The following is a 15,694-nucleotide window of genomic DNA, read 5'->3' as shown; positions in this document are numbered from 1 at the left end:
AGTCTCCCTTGGGAATTCCTGCCCTGTGGGGGCAGTATCCAAGCTCCAGGGGTTAGGCTGAGGACGCTGAGACTCAGTCCCCAAGTCATGTCATCACTGTGAAGTTCCAGCCTTAGAGATGGTGATGTCAGGGCTCCCCAGATTTGGGAAGTCCTCCTAACCGCCGGGCCTCCGGCCGTAGTTCCTTGCATTTCTGACAATAAAAGAAGTCAGGGACGTTGGTCTTCTTAATCTTAGCACAGGAAAGGTGGATCCATGTCCCACACAGGCTGCACTCGATCATGGGCCGCCCCGCGAAAGGCTTCCGGCAGTAACACGTGATCAGATCCCATGAGTCATCACCTGAGGAAAAGGAGGTTGATTTGGTGTTCTGCCCAAGCTCTGGGAACCTCCACTGCCCCCAACTCCCCACTGCCCACAAGACAGCCAAACCCCTCACCTGACTCTACCATGATGTCCTCATCCATGACCCGCATCTCGCCTTCACTGGAACTGGCATCTCCGTCCTGGCTCGTTTCAGTGCTGCCCGCCTCCTTGCCTTCACTGTCAGTGGGAGGGGCTCCTTCAGGGTGTACGGAGGCAGGGGGCCTAGGGGCCTCAGGGGGTGCTGAGAGTGCAGGGGCTGGAGCTTCACCCCCTACCACTGCCGCAATCTCTTCCTCCTCCTCCTCCTCCTCCTCTTCCTCCTCCTCCTCCTCTTCAGAGTCTGTATCGCTGGGGGGTGCCCGGGGAGGGCCAGGAGGAGGGAGTCTATCCCCCCTCTCCGCCTTTTTCAACTTCCGCTTCTTGCTCTTCTTGATTCGGGACCTCTTTTCCCCATCCCCAGGAGCTGGCCGAGGTCTCCGAAGCACCCCAAAGCCAGCTCCACCTCCTGGCCCCAACTTTCTGTTCTTTCGGTCCTTCTTTCGAGGAGGCTGGGAGAGGTCCCCCTGGGAAAGGGGCACTGGGGTGAGAGCAGCAGGGGACCTAGAGGAGTGGGTCAGGGACGCGGGGGACAGTGGAGATGCCACTTTGGGCCCATCCAGATCAAACAGAGAGTCCTTGAGCTTCATTTTCTCAAGCAGGGTGGCACTATCAGGGGCTTGCAGGCGAGAGAAGGTGGACCTTGGGGGTCCTGGCTGAGTGGGGCCTGCTTGAGCCGCCCTTCTCTTGGATGACTTCGCTTTCTTAACAAAAGTCTGGATGGTGCGAAGATCTGAGGGAGCAGAGTCCCAGCCATCACTGTCTGCCGCACTCTCTCCTCGCAGTGGAGAGCTGGAGCCAGAGGCTGGCCAATCACTTTCCTTAAAAGAGAGACCAGGGTCAGCAGCAACCTAGTGTCACTCTAGCCCCTCCCCATACTCAGTCTACAATCCATGGACGGCCAGGTGTGGTGGCCCACACTGGTAATCCCAGTGCTTGAGAGGCTGAGGCAGGAGGATCACAGATTCAAAAACAGCCTCAGCAAGTAGTGAGACTCTTATCAACCTAGCAAAACCCTGTTTTATTGTTTGTTTATTTTTTGCCGGTCTGGGGCTCGAACTCAGGGGCATTCAACCTCCAAGCTATACCCCCTGCCCTATTTTTGCATTCTTTATTTTGAAAGAGAGTCTAAGTTGCAGAAGGCCTCACTAAGTAGCTGAGGCTGTCCGCGAACTGCGATCCTCCAGTCTCAGCCTCCCGAATGCTGGGATTCTGGGACAAGCGTGTGCCACCACACCCGGCTAAAACCCTGTTTTAAAATAGCTTGCTGGGCGTGGTGGCACACGCTTGCGATCTCCACACTTGGGAGGCTGAGACAGGAGGATCACACAGGTCCGAAAGCAGCCTCAGCCATTTAGTGAGGCTCTCGGCAAATTAGTGAGCCCGTTTCCAAATAAAATATAAAACAGGTCTGGGAGAGTATAGCCTAGAGGTAGAAAGCTCTTGGATTCCACCCCCATTAGCACACACACACACACACACAAAAAAAAAACAGGATACATGCTTGTAACCCCTGCATTCAGGAGTCAGAGACTGGAGGACTGCGGTTTCGCAGACAGCCTCAGCTATTTAGCGAGGCCCTTCGCAACTCATTGAGACCCTGTTTCAAAGAAATAAAAACACTAAAAAATAGGGCTGGGGGTGTAGTTTGGTGGTACAATGTCCCTGGGTTCCACCCCAGTACTGAAAAAAAAATAAAATAAAAAAAGACCTGGTGTATCCCAGAAGTAGAATGGCCCTGGGTTTAATCCCTAATATAAAAAAAACAAATGAAAGTGCCTAGATCTACCCCAAAACGTCCTCCCCAATCAGCAATCTCACCATACTCAAAACTTATTCTCACCTCAATACCCATCAGTATCTTCTCCTGACCACTTCCATGTTACCCCTGCCCTCAAATTTTAGCCTTCTCCCTGCTGCTCCCGGCCCAGGACCTTTGGAAAACTGCAACCCCAGACCCGAGCCATATTCCTTTGGCTGCCTATCTACAGCCTCACTTGTTACCATTTCCAGCTCCCTAAAACTCACCCAGAAATACCATTAACAGTAACCAAAGACCATTCCTAAATCTTGACCAATACCTCCAAGTCCCTTTTATCACTACCTCCCGGCCAGCTTTCTCTATTATCTCCTATTATACCAGCCTTCCCAGCACAGCCCTAAGAGTTTCTAATTTCCCTGGGTTTATGTATCATTTCAGACAGGCTCCTCCTATTAAAGAAATAGAGTCCCACCCCAAGGCAGTTTTCCAGTCCCTACCTCTTTGCTAGGGGGGATGTAACCAGCATAGGCCAAGACAAAACTGCAGAATTTGTTGAAATCCTCAATTGTTCTCCGGCGTTTCTCTGGTGGCTGAAAGGAAGGAAACATGGGTCAGACAGAAGCCACACACGAGTTCCACTGGGGCATTCCCAAAGGCACGGTCCCTGGAGTAAGGAATCTACAAAGAGGAGGGACCATGGTCATGCAGAGATACCCGTCTACAAAGGTAAGGGACGTCTCACCTGAGTCTCTGGCTTAAGAGTCGGAGGTGGATCTGTGGAAGCAAGAAAAGCTGAGTCAAGGCACTAGGAAATACTGCGTGAAAATCCTCACCTCTAGACCCCGGAGCTCCCAAACGAACCCCCCCCACCCCCCGCGCTCTCCGGGGTCTCTCGGGCCAGGCCGGCAGGCCCCCCGCGGCGCCGGACCCGCCCCTGCTCCCCCTTCCGCCCCAAGAGGGGCGGAGCCTGGGCGCGGCGCCCTCGCGGGCCTCGCTATAGCGCGCCCCTCCCCCGACCCGCGCCCGGCGCCCCGCCCCCACGGCTCCGCCAGCGTACTCGGCTCTCCCCGCGCCCCACCCGCCGCCGCTCCCGGGCCGCCGCCGCCCCGTCCTCCGCGCGCGAGCCCAGAGTTCTCGGCGGCCGCCCGGGGTCCCGGCGGCCGCGCCGAGCCGCCCCCCGCCCTCCGGGCCGTTCTCCCCGAGCACGAGGCCGGGCCGCCTCGCCCCCACCCCGACCCACACGGCAGCGCCGCCGGCGCCACTTCGCGTCCGGGACGGCCCCGCGCGCGCGGTCCGGACGCGGCCTCGCCGGCCCCCCCACGCGCGCCCGCAGCCTCGCGCCTCCGCCCCCATCCGGGGCCTTGGCCCCTCCCCGCCCGGCCCGGGCCCCCGCCGCCCCGGCGCCGCCCCCCGCCCCGCCGCCGGCCCGCAACTCCGGCCCCGCGGCCGCCCGGGGCCCGGCCGCCCCGCTCCCGCAACTCCAGCGCCGGCCGCGGCCGCCCCCGCCCGCCCGCCGCCCCCCGCGACTCCGGCCGGACCCGCGGCTGCGGCCCCCGCCAGACAATGCCCAGCCCGCTCCCCGCCGCAACTACCTGCCGCCGCCAACAATCGCCCGGCCTCGGGCAACTGCGGGCGCTCGGCGCCGCTGCCCAACTCCCCCGCCCGGCAACTACGGCCGCGCTCCGTCCTCCTCCGCGCCGCCCTCAACTCCCGCGGCTCCCGCAGCCCCGGCCGCCCGCCGCCCCCGCCGGCGGCTCCCCAACTCCCCCGACCCAGCCTTCCACTCCTTTCTCCAAGGTCCCCAACTCGCCGCTCCCCCACCGCCGAGGCCCGGCGCCGGCCCCTGCCCGCACTCCCCCGCCGCGCTCCGGCTCGACCTCCAAGTTTGCCAATTGACTCCTCGCCCGCCCCCCGCCAGCCCCGTGCCGGGCGAGAGCTCACCTTCGGGACTGGGCTCCGCCATGGCTTCCAGCATCGCCCCCTCCCCTCCTCCCGGTCCGGCGCCCCCTCCCCGGAGCCGGGAGCCCCGGTGCCGCCTCTGGTGCTCGGGACGCCTACTGCCTCGCTCCACAGAAGTGTCCGCTTCGGCTCTGCTGAGACTCCAGTCCGCTAGCCGCTGCCGCCACCTCCCTCTCCCACTGCCTCCCGCACTCCCGGACCGGGCCCCCTCCCCCCGCGCCGCCGGCCGCCTGCTCCCTCCTCCTCTCCTCCCTCCTCCCGGCCCCCCCGCCGGCGCCGGCGCGCGGTGCACTCTGGGGCTTGTAGTCCGTCCTGGGGCCGCGGGATGGGAGCCGCAGGAAGCTCGGGAACTGCAGTTCCCAGCAAGCCTGGAGCCGGCGCAGGCGCGGCAGGCCCCTCCCGCCCCCGGGGAGCGGCGGGGCGACGGGGAGCCCAGAGCTGAGCGGAAGAGCGCGCGCAGCCGTCCGGGAAATGTAGGCTGGGCGGGACCGAGCCGAGAGAGGAAGAAGGGATTAGAACTCTCGGCCACCATACTGCCTTAGTCTGCGCCTTCTCCACCCCCCCACCCCCGCACACACCTCCCACTTCCGTCCAGGCGGAGGAATGATTGCTGGGAGATGAAGTTCTCACGGCAAAAAAGGCTCCCTCCTCCCAGTGGTCTTCCTGCCTCGGATTGCACTCCTTGGGCTCCTACAGGCGGCACAAGGTCTCCAGTGATACGTGCAACTGAGGCAGTCCTTTTTCCACCCCCCACATGAGCATCTCTTCCTTAATCCAGAATTATAAATTTGGATATGCTTACCTAAAGGAAGTACTTTTAAACTTTCTCCACAGGAAGTTACAATAAAAGTTTTTACATCAGAACACAATACACAAGTGTCATGAAATGATACTCCGAATATTTCATTCACAACAAATGCACCCCTTTTACGCAAAGGGAAATGCCTAATATCAAGAGAATAAAACAAAATATATTTCTATTCCTCCAACCTGTTCCCATTTCTCCTCTTTTCCCACCACTGAAGCCCATGATAAAAACAAAAGTGGAGAGAGCAACACAAGGCAAAAATTCAGTTCAGCTTGGTGGTTTCCTCTTTATTGATGTGCCTCTTACCTTCCTCCCACAATTTCAGTCCCGTTCATCTACCCCCCAAAAAGAAGGTAGTGAAAGGAAAGGATTGCTGGGGTTCTGAGCCCCCGGGGGGCAGTTAGAAGGGGAACAGAAACCAAAACAATCACTGCATGTGACGGAGATTGACAATCAAGAAGTCTAAAGCAGAGTGGGGAAAGAAGGCAAAGAAAGGAGGGAAAGGTGGGGAAGGAGAGGTACAAGAGGCCATGTCTACCATCACCCCTCCTGGTAAGAGGGGCTGGAAAGAAAGCCTCAAACATTAATAAGTGCCAGTCCTGAGGAAGGAAGGTGGTGTTTGAGCCTGGAGGTGGAGGTCAAGGAAGGGGTGCCGCCTCTCTCTTTGTAGGATGGGACCCCCCACCTCAGGGGCAGCAGCTTCACAGACCATAGACACTTTCATCGCTGTAGGCAATGTACAGAAAGAAGTCTTCTTCATGGTGTTCCTGGAGTGCAAACAGAAAATAGTGTTCACATAACTGGGTTCCAGTTACCTGAATCACACACTACCCACACATGTTCTTCCAGAATCATTCCTTTTAAGACTCCAGAGAACAGTGCCTGACTTTCCCTCACTGACTCCAAGCCCTAGCAACCAAGCAGTATCATCCATGCAGCATTCCTGAACAAAAAGGTCTCAAACTGTCCTCTGACCTCCTGGAATGGGGAGGGCAACTGGGGAGAGTCCCCATCAGAACAGTTCTTCCAACTCACTGGTCAATCCACTTTTTACCCCCATTGCATTGTCCAAACCCCGACCCAAGACTCCCAAGAAACTAACGCCAACAAGCCAGCTAGTCGGAGAACCGCTGACCCAACATTCCTTCCCCTCCGGCTCTCCCAGGACTCCTCTCCAAAGCCTCTATTACTTCCTGAGCACCATACCTGGTATAGCTGGCCCATGGTGGCACTAGTGGGTGGAATGACGTTGTTGACAAAGAAAAACAAGGCATCCTCAGCTCGGAGATGAATCCGCTTCCGGATCAAGAAGTAGAACTGACCAACTGAAAAAGTATAAGGTGCAAGAAAGTCACAGAGGTCATAAATGCCTTCTTAATAACAGCTGCTAGGTGGAGCCTCCTCCCACAGAGGTGACGCTCCCACCCACAGGAAGCAAACCTGGGTCTTGTTTCAGGTTCCCACCTGTGAGATCAGAAGGCACCAGGTATTTCTTTTTGTCCAGGTCTCCTATCCGAGCTTTGGGAGCCTTTTCTACTATCACCTGATAAAGGAAGGGAAGACGAAAATTAGGAGGCATAAGGAATACCGGCCCACAGCCCCGCCTGTCAAGAAGTTACCTTATTACCAGTACTGAAACCTCCCCCAAACTCGCTGCTCTTTGTCTCTAAACACACGGCGCTGCACTAAGTCCAGAGATCCTGACCCCACTGACTCACCTAAATACTCGGGATCGATCCCCGAGCAGCGCGTTACAATAAACAGCTGCCTTAAGAGGAGCGGGCTGGCCTGTCTGGGCCAAATGGAGCTTCAATCTCGAAAACCCAGCTGGCTGGGAGGATGCCTGCGAAGCCCGGGCTGTCAACGCCCCCGAGGCCCCACTCGCGGGCACGCCGCGGCCCCCGCGGCCCGTCCGCTCGCCCTCTCCGTCCGCCCGGTGCAGGGCCACGACCCCCGACGGCCGCCGACTCGGCGCCGCCCGCGCCCGCCCGCCCGCGCCGCCGTCCTCACCGGGACCCGGTCCGGGTATTTCTTTCGGATCTTCTCGCCCTCGGAGCGGCGCTTCTCGAACGGATGCTCCTCTTTGTACACGAACTTCATCCTCCCGGAGCCGGGTGGACCGAGCGCGCTGAGCGAGCCGGGGCGGGCTGGGGGCGGCGGCGCGGAGCGATCCGGCGGGCGCGGCCCGCGCAGCCGCCGTGGACGCGAGCTACGCAGGCGGCGCAACCGCCCGGCGGCCGCCCCGCCCCGGCTGGCGCAGGGAGGCGGCGGCGGCCGCGGCTCCCGGAAGTCGCCCTCAGCGACGCCGGGGGAGGACGCGACCAGTGCGAGGCCGCTATTCACGAAGCGCCGTCTACGCCGGCGGCGGCCGTGACACCAAAACAAAGTAGTGCCCCGGGGCCGGGCCGCGCCGCGGGGCCGGGCGCCGCGGGGGAGGCCGGCGCGCGCTCGGGCGCTCGGGGCGCCCCGCGTCCAGGCTGCGCGGGCCGCGGGCCGGGGCCGGCCGCGAGGTAGGCCCGCGCCAGCGCGGAGGGACACCGGCCGCGGCCGTCATTTGACGGCGGCGGAGCGTCACGTGGCGCGGGAAGTAGGGCCGGCCGGGGGAGGGGCCGGCGGCGGCCCGGCCAGCGCCCCCGCGGGCTCCCCCCAGGGCGCCCCTTCCTCCCTGCGCAGCCCGCGGCTCCCGAGTCGCTCGTGCGTTTTCCCCAGGACGCCCATCCAGCCGCTTGGGGCCTTCCCACCGAAGCAGCTGCGCGGCGGGCCGGCTACCTGGTCTCCATGCCCCCCCCCCCCCGGGTCCCCTGGCCCCCCGCTGCGGCCTCTCCCCCCCCCTGGACCTCGGGGACGGGAAGGGTGTGAACAAAGTCCCCTCCCCTCATTTCCCAAAACCCCAGAGAAGGACCTAGGGCGACTTTGGTTTCAAAGTTATAATGCACGGTTTAAAAGAAAAGAAAGAAAATAGAAAGCTAGTTACAGGTTGGGAGCAATCTAGGGAGAGAAAAATAGAGGGAAATAAGGGAAGGACATGTTTGGGGACGATCCAGTGGCCCAAAATCCCAGTCTCCCACCCACAGCCCGGCCCTTGGAGCAGGAGTGAAGAATTAGATCAGTTTTTTACAAGAGTTTTTAAAAAATCAAATCACAACAAAGCTGACTCGGCGTCTGTTTGAGCCTCCCGGGTCACCGAATGTCCGTCTCACTCCAGCCAGTCCTGCCTCTCCACCAGACACTGTTTCCGCTCTCCAAGGCCTCCGCCTGTCCCAGTCTGGGGTTCCCATGGAGTGTGAACACGAAGTTAGAGTGAGGCTGCTTCACAGTCTGGCCCATGTGTCCATTCAGACTCCAAGTGGAGTGCAGGGCTCCCAGGGCAGAGGGGCGGGAGGGGCAGACCCTGCCCCAGCAGTCCTCACACCGGACAGGGCATCGACGGCATCCCGAGGGCTCTCCCCCTTCCCCCCCACCCCAACTCAGGTGGAGGGGGAGCAGCTGTCACCAGAGCCTATGTTGGTGAAGGTTTCGGCTCAGCACGGATCGAACATCAGCGGTGAACCTGGGATGACAATAACTTGCATTGGTGGAGTACCTTAGAGTTGACGATATCCTACAACACTAGCATAAGGCGGCCTCCATTTTTGGCAGAACGTCACCATTTTCACATGATGAGACGGGTTCATTCTGACCAGAACCCCATGGTTAAAAGTGATGAGCTGCCGGGCGTGGTGGCGCACGCTTGTAATCCCTGCGCTTGGGAGGCTGAGACAGGAGGATCGCACAGGTTCGAAGCCAGCCTCAGCTACTTAGTGAGGCTCTCAGCAACTTAGTGGAGACCCTGTTTCCAAATAAAATATAAAATAGGTCTGGGAGTATAACCCGGAGGTAGAAAGCCTCTGAGTTCCACCCTCAGTACCACAAAAAAAAAAAAAAAAAAAGTGATGAGCTTTGGAGCTGGGGGCTCTTGTAATCTCAGCATTTAGGAGGCTGAGACAGGACTGCACAGGTTCAAAGCCAGCCTCAGCTACTTAGTGAGGCAACTCAGACCCTGTTTCAAAATAAAGAATAAAAAATAGGGCTGGGGATGTAACTCGGAGATAGAATGCCCCTGGGTTCCATCCCCAGTACTGCAAAAAAAAAAGTAATGAGCTTTGGGCCAGGTCTGGTAGCACACCCTTGTAATCCCTGTACTTGGGAGGCTGAGACAGGAGGATCCCGGTTTGCAGACAGCCTCAGCTACTTAACAAGGCCCTCTCCAACTTAGATCCTGTTTCAAAAATAAAGAATAAAAGATAGGGCTGAGGGTGTGGCTTTGAGGTAGAATGACCCTGGGTTCACTCCCCAGCACCACACACACACAAAAAGTAATGAGCTTTGGAGTAAAATTTTGTCCAACCGTTAAATTCTTAAGGGAAGAGAAGGAAGCAGGCAAAATTGGACAAGCATTTTTATTCTCTTGGGATCCCCCACCTCCACATTTCCTGAGAAATCTAAGAGCCTAGCACTCACTTCCCTTACCTGAGGGCATCCAGCATTGGAAGCAGATTGAGAAGGGCCGTGTCGCTGGGGTCACTGAACCAGGATTTGATGGGGATAGCATTGTCTAGGGTGGGTGAAAATGCAGATGAGAAAAAACAAAGGATTCGAGAGAATCTGTGGTTTTTTCTCTGAAAATCATTCTTTAAAAATCTATACGTCTCCCCTGAAAGTCAACAACCTAAGTAAAACCTTCCTGATTTATCCTCCAAAGTAAAACCAAATATTAGTCATTCAAACTCACACTAGTTTGAGGCTTCAAGTCATACTTTATTGCCACCGTGCCTCACTACAGCACACCAAGGAATCCCACTTCCCTAGGACCAAGGCCCAGGTGTCCTGCTTCCTTAACCCCCTGCATTCAAAATACCTCCTGACAGGGCTGGGGTGTGGCTCGGCGTGGCTCAGTGACAGAGCGCCTGGCTAGCATGCCTGAGGCCCTGGGTTCCATTCCCGACACCATAAACGTCTTTTTTAAAAACCCTCCACAGAACCATGTCTTGGTCCTGCCAGACTCACCACCTTCCCCTTACCTGGGTGGCTCCGGTAAGCCCCTGGGGAGTTGTCTAGGATCACAATGCTGGAGAGGTCACTGTGGACCACAGAGAGGTCCTTGATGTAGCTGCCCAACTCCAAAGTGCAGTGCTGGAAGGCAGGGGATTATGTGGTACACCTCCCCACACCACTACCCGGCATCCCTCAAACCTAGACCCCTCGGGTGGCCTGCCTCACTCAGACCTGGATTCTAGCCCTTTACCTGTCTGTAGTATCTCCTCTTGAGAATGCTTCTGCTATTGTCCAGTTTATCTGCTACAGCAGAGCCATAAATCTCCATGCTTGCTGTAAACACCACCAGCTCATACCACTGGCTCACCTGAAAAATTGGGGAAAGGGAGGTGTCATTCACACGATCATTTAGACATAAACGCTTTCTTTCAGCCTAGCCCTTCAGGTCTCCTTCCTTGTGTATGTGTGTAGTACTGGGGATTGAACTCAGGGGCCCTGTACCTCTGCGCAATTGTGTTTATTTTGAAACAGGGTCTCACTAAGTTGCAGGGGTTTCACTAAGTAGCTGACTGCAAACCTACGATCCTACCGTCTTAGCTTCCCAAGTACTGGGATTAAAAGCGTGCGCTACTACACCCGGCTCTTCAAGTCTTAAAATCAAATGTCTCTGAAGACACAAAATGCTGTACCCTCGCTGAACCCCCAAACTCAATGTCTACGCCATCCTGTATCCTTAAGGTTCAGAGATACAAACACAAAAGGCAGGATGCCTGTGGAAGAACAGTCACATCAGCACACCAAATGAACCCCAAACACAGAAAGCCATTCTTTTACTCTCCTACAACCTCCCCTTCTCCACAACTGCCCTTACCCACTTCTCACCCCTTCCTCCAAACCCCCTAAATTGCCACAGCCCTATAGCCGTTCCTTCATCACAGAACTCCCCTGGACTCATGCACACTCACCACTTCTAAGAAGAAATCTACATGGGGCCTCTTATGTACAAAAAACCGGACAGGATGTTTGTCTATGACCACCTGTAGAGGAACAGGGAAGGGCTAGGGAAGTCCTGAGCACCATGACACAGCCCCAGAGGCACCCCACCCATACCCCCTCAGCTCTCCCTCAGGCCGACACTGGTGCCAGGGCTTGGGGATGCTCTAAGACTGGTAAGGGGAGCCCGGGTAGGGCAGAGTAACAGATGTGATGCATGTCACCACTCCCCACCCCACACACCTTGAGGATGAAGTCGGGAGGTGTTCCAGGCCGCACTGTGGGCCTCAAGACCCCATCATGGTGAGAGTGAATAAGTGTTTCATCTAAATCCAGCACCAAGATCTTCCTCTTCACCTGGGCTGAACCACAGAAAAGAATAGCAACTGACCTCCAGCCCAGAGCTGGAGCCCGATCTCACCTTCAAGGGGTCTTCCCAGACAGCATGCTCACCTAGCCGATTCCGGGACACAGGAGATAAGGGAAGGATATCATATCGAACAGTCTGGTACTGAATTACCTAAGGATAGCAAACGAGAGGATTAGAAGCCTTGACAAGGAAATCTTACCCAGTAACAACAGGTAGCAGGCCAAGAGTGGTGAGCACACGCTTGTAATCCAAGTACTTAGAAGGCTGAGACAGGAGGATCACAGGTTCACTAAGTAGCCAGCCTCAGTTACTTAGCGAGGCCCTCAGCAACTGAATAAGACCCTGTTTCAAAATAAGGGAAAAGCCGGGCGTGGTGGCACATGCTTGTAATCCCAGCACTTGGGAGGCTGAGACAGGAGGATCGCACAGGTTCAGAGCCAGCCTCAGCTACTTAGTGAGGCTCTCAGCAGCTGAGACTCTGTTTCCAAATAAAGTATAAAATAGGTCTGGGAGTATAGCCCGGAGGTAGAAAAGCCCCTGGGTTACACACACACACACACACACACACACACACACACACACACACACTAATAATAATAAATGAAAAATAGGGCTGGGGGAGTAGCTTAGAAATAGAATGACCCTGGATTCACTCCCAAGTTCCACAAAATAAAATAAAACACAATAACAGCAAATACTGAACATTTAACCATATGCTGGGCACTGTGTGACTTCTATTATTTCATTTAATCCTTAAAATAACACTAATAAGTTGGGCGTGGTGGCGCACGCCGCGCTTGGGAGGCGGAGACAGGAGGATCGCGCAGGTTCGAAGCCAGCTGTGCTGGCTTAAAAGACCCTGTTTCCAAATAATAAAATTTAAAAAATAGGTCTGGGAGTGTAGCCCGGAGGTAGAAGGGCTTCCAGGAACCCCAGTACCACCAAAATAAGTAATACTAATAACATTAATTTTATCCCTATTTCAAAAGGGAAGAAACTGAGGCTTGGAGAGGTAAATATCTTGCCTAAGTCCATGCAGCTGGGCTTATTTCTCTCCCCAGTTTAGAATGAAAACTTCAAGAGTGCTTGGGTTTTGTCTTGCTCAGGGCTACTTTTCCAGCAAGGATGACCACTGAACATTAGTAGAATCAATAAAGCACTGGGGTCGGGGTTGTACCCAAGTGGAAGAATCCAAGAAGCTTTTTTTTTTTTTTTTTGACACTGGAAATTGAACCCAGAAGGGTTCTACCACTGAGCTACACCTTTAGCTGCTTTTTCTTTTTTTTTTTTTTTTTTTTGGTTTTGTTTGTTTTTTGAAACAGGTTTCACTAAGTTGTTGAGGGTGTCACTAAGTTGAGTTGATGAGGCTGGCCTTGAACCTGTGATCTTCCTGAAGCTGCCTTCTTAACTGTGATGTTATCTCTGCTATGCCAAAGAAATACACAGATTCCCCCACCTCTTCCCCAAAGATTCTTTATGGCAATGCCCATCATTTCCCATTGGGAACCAAGAGCCACAGACTCTTTGTGGGCAGGGAGTAGGAATCAGGAGAGGAGATAACTTGGATCTCTAAGGGGAATAGAGGATGAGGGAGTCCAAAGGTTGTCAGGTCAGCTAAGTTCCTCTGGCTGGAGGCCACCAGGCCTATTTTAACCAGCCACCTGTCCACTTGTGTCTCCACTAGCCAAGTCACAAGTTGCAAAGAACCACAGACTGAACAGCCTCCTTCTCCTGGAACCCAAGGCTGGGCAGAGAATACTGGAAAGTCCCACCTGCCAGGCTGGCCAAAGGGCATGGAGGAGGCCGAAGCGAAGGCTGGAAGTACAAGGGGCGAGGGGACAAGGGTGTCGCCACCTCAGCCTCCCAGCTCTCCTCCTACAAGCCTCTCTAGAGGTTACTTTTTAACATCAGCTCTCCCCATGCAAAGCCTGGCGATTCCCTCCTCTGTTCTTCAAAGGCACAAACACTCTTCAGTCTATGCCTAGGCCCCAAGCTACACCAGAACCAGTCTCCCCCTTGAAATGCAAAAGGCCCACTCTCCCCCATAACCCCAAGGCATCTGCCCTTCTCTTCTCCCTGGGCTCGGGTGTCCTGTGGGCCATCTCGGGTTGCATATGCTGGGCATGTAGGGAATGCTTCACGCATCTGCCAGAAAGGGGGTGGGGGAGGAAAACAGACTGGACGAGAAGGGAGGACAAAAGGCTGTGGGGTTAGTGCTGCCCAAAAGAGAGCAATCCTGGAAGTAACTGGCCTTTCAACAGATGGATCAGAGCACCATTCCCTGCACACAGGAAACTGATGTTAGAGGGAGAAGAACAAGGCCAGAGAGAGAACTGATGGTGGTCTGCACATAAAACCCCAGGAGCCAGCCCCTTTGTCTTGCTCTCTGACCCCCAATTTTTCTTGGTTCTTAGCTCTCTTATCATAGGGGAATGGCCTTGCATACAACCACTGTCCCCCACAACAGTCCTCACTCTAAATCAAGAAAGTTGAAGGAATAGACTGGTAAAGCACAGAATAAACCCAAACCAATGCCATTCCCTCAAATCAAGTAAGTCACTACCACTGCCACCCAGGGCTTTCTGAGAATTCTCTTGACCTAGGTCACGCCTACCTGTTTTATTGTTGTTTATTTGTTGCGGGTCTGGGGATGGAACCCAGGGACATTCCACCTCCCAACTACACCCCCTGCCCTATTTTTTATTCTTTATTTTGAAACAGGATCTCACTGAGTTATAAAGGCCCTAAGTAGTAGCTGAGGCTGTCCGTGAACCGCAATCCTCCTGTCTCAGCCTCCCAAGTGCTGGGATTACAAGCGTGCGCCACCACGCCCAGCTCCTACCTGGTTTTATTCTTTCACACTGTACTGAAATGTGCCAGAGAGTACAGACCGCTATACCCGCTATAAAAACGAGCTCACTCATTTTTCCCTAGACTCCCTCAGAAGATTCCCCCCAGTGGTAATGAGAACACAAGCACACATTCATTAAAGGATGTTAGCCAAAGGAGCTTTGACCTTGGAGGGAAATTCTAGGGAGGGAACCCAGAAATGCTTAGGGACATCCAGTCTCCATTCTCCATAGCACCCCTTCACAATGCTAGGGTTTCTTGGAGAAACAAGCACACCTTCGGATGCAAGCTCTCCAATTGACCAGCTTGTCATCTAATCAGGGCACCCAAACTTTAATGTGCTCCCTCCTACAACTAAAGATGCCTATTAGAAAAGTATCTTTTCAGTCCCAGGATCTCAATAAACCCATACACTCACACTATAAAGTAAGTTTCTAGATCCTCTTTTACGGGAACCGCAGAGGTTTCTCCTCCACACTCAAGAGGCTCCCTAAATTCCCATCCTTGTTTGTTACATTTGCCATCCCACCCAACCCTGACACACAAGCCCGTCTCTCCAATATCAAACACACCCGGAGGTCCAACAGGAGGGGCTTTCACGAACCCTTATCCACAGATCTAGCTGCCAGCAAACAGGTGTTCCCCGCCTCTCCGTTTCTTTAGCAACAACTCCCGCTTTCTTAAAGAGCGCCCCACCCACCACTTTAGCCCCCCAAAATTGCCAAATCCTCCTCCATCTAGGCCCAGCAAAGCCCCCTGGGTTTCGGGTCTATCATACGGGTCTCTCTCCTCCCCACTCCGCGCCCGGCTTAGGGGAGCCGAATTCTCTACTGGGAAAAGCTCCCGTCTGGGCTACCTTCCTAGGCCCAAACAGAGGCCTGACACTTTCCGAAAACCCACGAGCACCGCGGGCGCAGGTCCCCGCCGCCCCCAGCGCCCACCCAGGCTCACCGTGCGGATCTGCCTCCGCAAAAGGTAAATGAAGAAGCTCCAGAGCTTGGCGGCGAAGGCCACGAATGTGCGCAGCCCCAGCAGACACTGCGTCCGCATCATCCCGATGACCCCGGCACCGCCGGCCCCGGGGCCCCCGCGGCCCAGCTCCGCCAGCCCCCCGGGGGCAGTCCCCCGCCGCCGGGAGGGGGAACGGGGACCCCGAGCGGCAAGAGAGGCTGCAGAGAGGGGCACGGGACCGGCGGCTCAGAAGGCCACCCCCGGCAAGGGGAAAGCCCGGGGAGCCGGGGAGCCGGGGTCCAGGCGTGGGCAGCCCGCGGGGGCACACATGGGCGGGGAGGGCACCGACGGGCTGGCGGAGATTGCAGGCGGAGACAGGTCGGGCTAGGACGGGGTCCTCCGAGACCAGGAGGGAAGGGGATGGAGAATTGGGGGGAGGGGGCAGTGGGGGAGGGGGCTGGGAAGAAGGGAGGGAGGGAGGGAGGGAGACGGGGGGAGGGGAAGG

At 56.0% G+C, this 15,694-nt stretch overlaps 3 protein-coding genes across 5 annotated transcripts; all 3 read right to left on the bottom strand.

Moving 5' to 3' along the window:
- Positions 1 to 127: 127 nt before the first annotated feature.
- Positions 128 to 4,199, bottom strand: PHF23 (PHD finger protein 23; the record flags this gene model as incomplete). Of its 3 annotated transcripts, none has more annotated exons than XM_080713109.1 (5): positions 128 to 342; positions 440 to 1,283; positions 2,722 to 2,818; positions 2,947 to 2,998; positions 4,166 to 4,199. In XM_080713109.1, 5 exons carry the CDS (start codon positions 4,197 to 4,199, stop codon positions 128 to 130), a joined length of 1,242 nt encoding a protein of 413 aa, XP_080569235.1. The 3 variants fall into 3 exon arrangements, with proteins under 3 accessions (XP_080569235.1, XP_080569236.1, XP_080569237.1); XM_080713110.1 differs by having other exon boundaries at positions 2,722 to 2,814; positions 2,967 to 2,998; XM_080713111.1 differs by having other exon boundaries at positions 440 to 1,082; positions 2,722 to 2,814; positions 2,967 to 2,998.
- Positions 4,200 to 5,323: 1,124 nt separating this feature from the next.
- GABARAP (GABA type A receptor-associated protein) lies at positions 5,324 to 7,112 on the bottom strand. The gene is made up of 4 exons (XM_080713139.1): positions 7,002 to 7,112; positions 6,432 to 6,534; positions 6,198 to 6,316; positions 5,324 to 5,758 (listed from the first exon to the last, which is right to left on the bottom strand). Exons 1-4 carry the CDS (start codon positions 7,089 to 7,091, stop codon positions 5,693 to 5,695), a joined length of 378 nt encoding a protein of 125 aa, XP_080569265.1. The 5' UTR covers positions 7,092 to 7,112; the 3' UTR covers positions 5,324 to 5,692.
- A 1,368-nt stretch (positions 7,113 to 8,480) lies between these two features.
- On the bottom strand, positions 8,481 to 15,291 carry CTDNEP1 (CTD nuclear envelope phosphatase 1; the record flags this gene model as incomplete). Its single annotated transcript, XM_080713132.1, has 8 exons — positions 8,481 to 8,541; positions 9,501 to 9,585; positions 10,052 to 10,163; positions 10,276 to 10,392; positions 10,991 to 11,062; positions 11,262 to 11,380; positions 11,472 to 11,538; positions 15,190 to 15,291. 8 exons carry the CDS (start codon positions 15,289 to 15,291, stop codon positions 8,481 to 8,483), a joined length of 735 nt encoding a protein of 244 aa, XP_080569258.1.
- Between the last annotated feature and the right edge of the window lie 403 nt (positions 15,292 to 15,694).

The sequence above is a fragment of the Muscardinus avellanarius genome (genome assembly GCF_963383645.1).
Source record: "Muscardinus avellanarius genome assembly, chromosome: 16".
Classification (NCBI taxonomy): domain Eukaryota; kingdom Metazoa; phylum Chordata; class Mammalia; order Rodentia; family Gliridae; genus Muscardinus; species Muscardinus avellanarius.
Note: the sequence above shows the minus strand (reverse complement) of the source record. Positions and strands in the feature narration are given on the sequence as shown.

Coding starts and splice junctions, on each gene's coding strand:
- GABARAP (XM_080713139.1), bottom strand. CDS start 7,091: ATGAAGTTCGTGTACAAAGAGGAGCATCCGTTCGAGAAGCGCCGCTCC. Junction 6,317..6,431: donor GAACCTGAAACAAGACCCAG/GTTTGCTTCCTG, acceptor ATACTTTTTCAG/TTGGTCAGTTCTACTTCTTG. Junction 5,759..6,197: donor CCATGGGCCAGCTATACCAG/GTATGGTGCTCA, acceptor TTTGCACTCCAG/GAACACCATGAAGAAGACTT.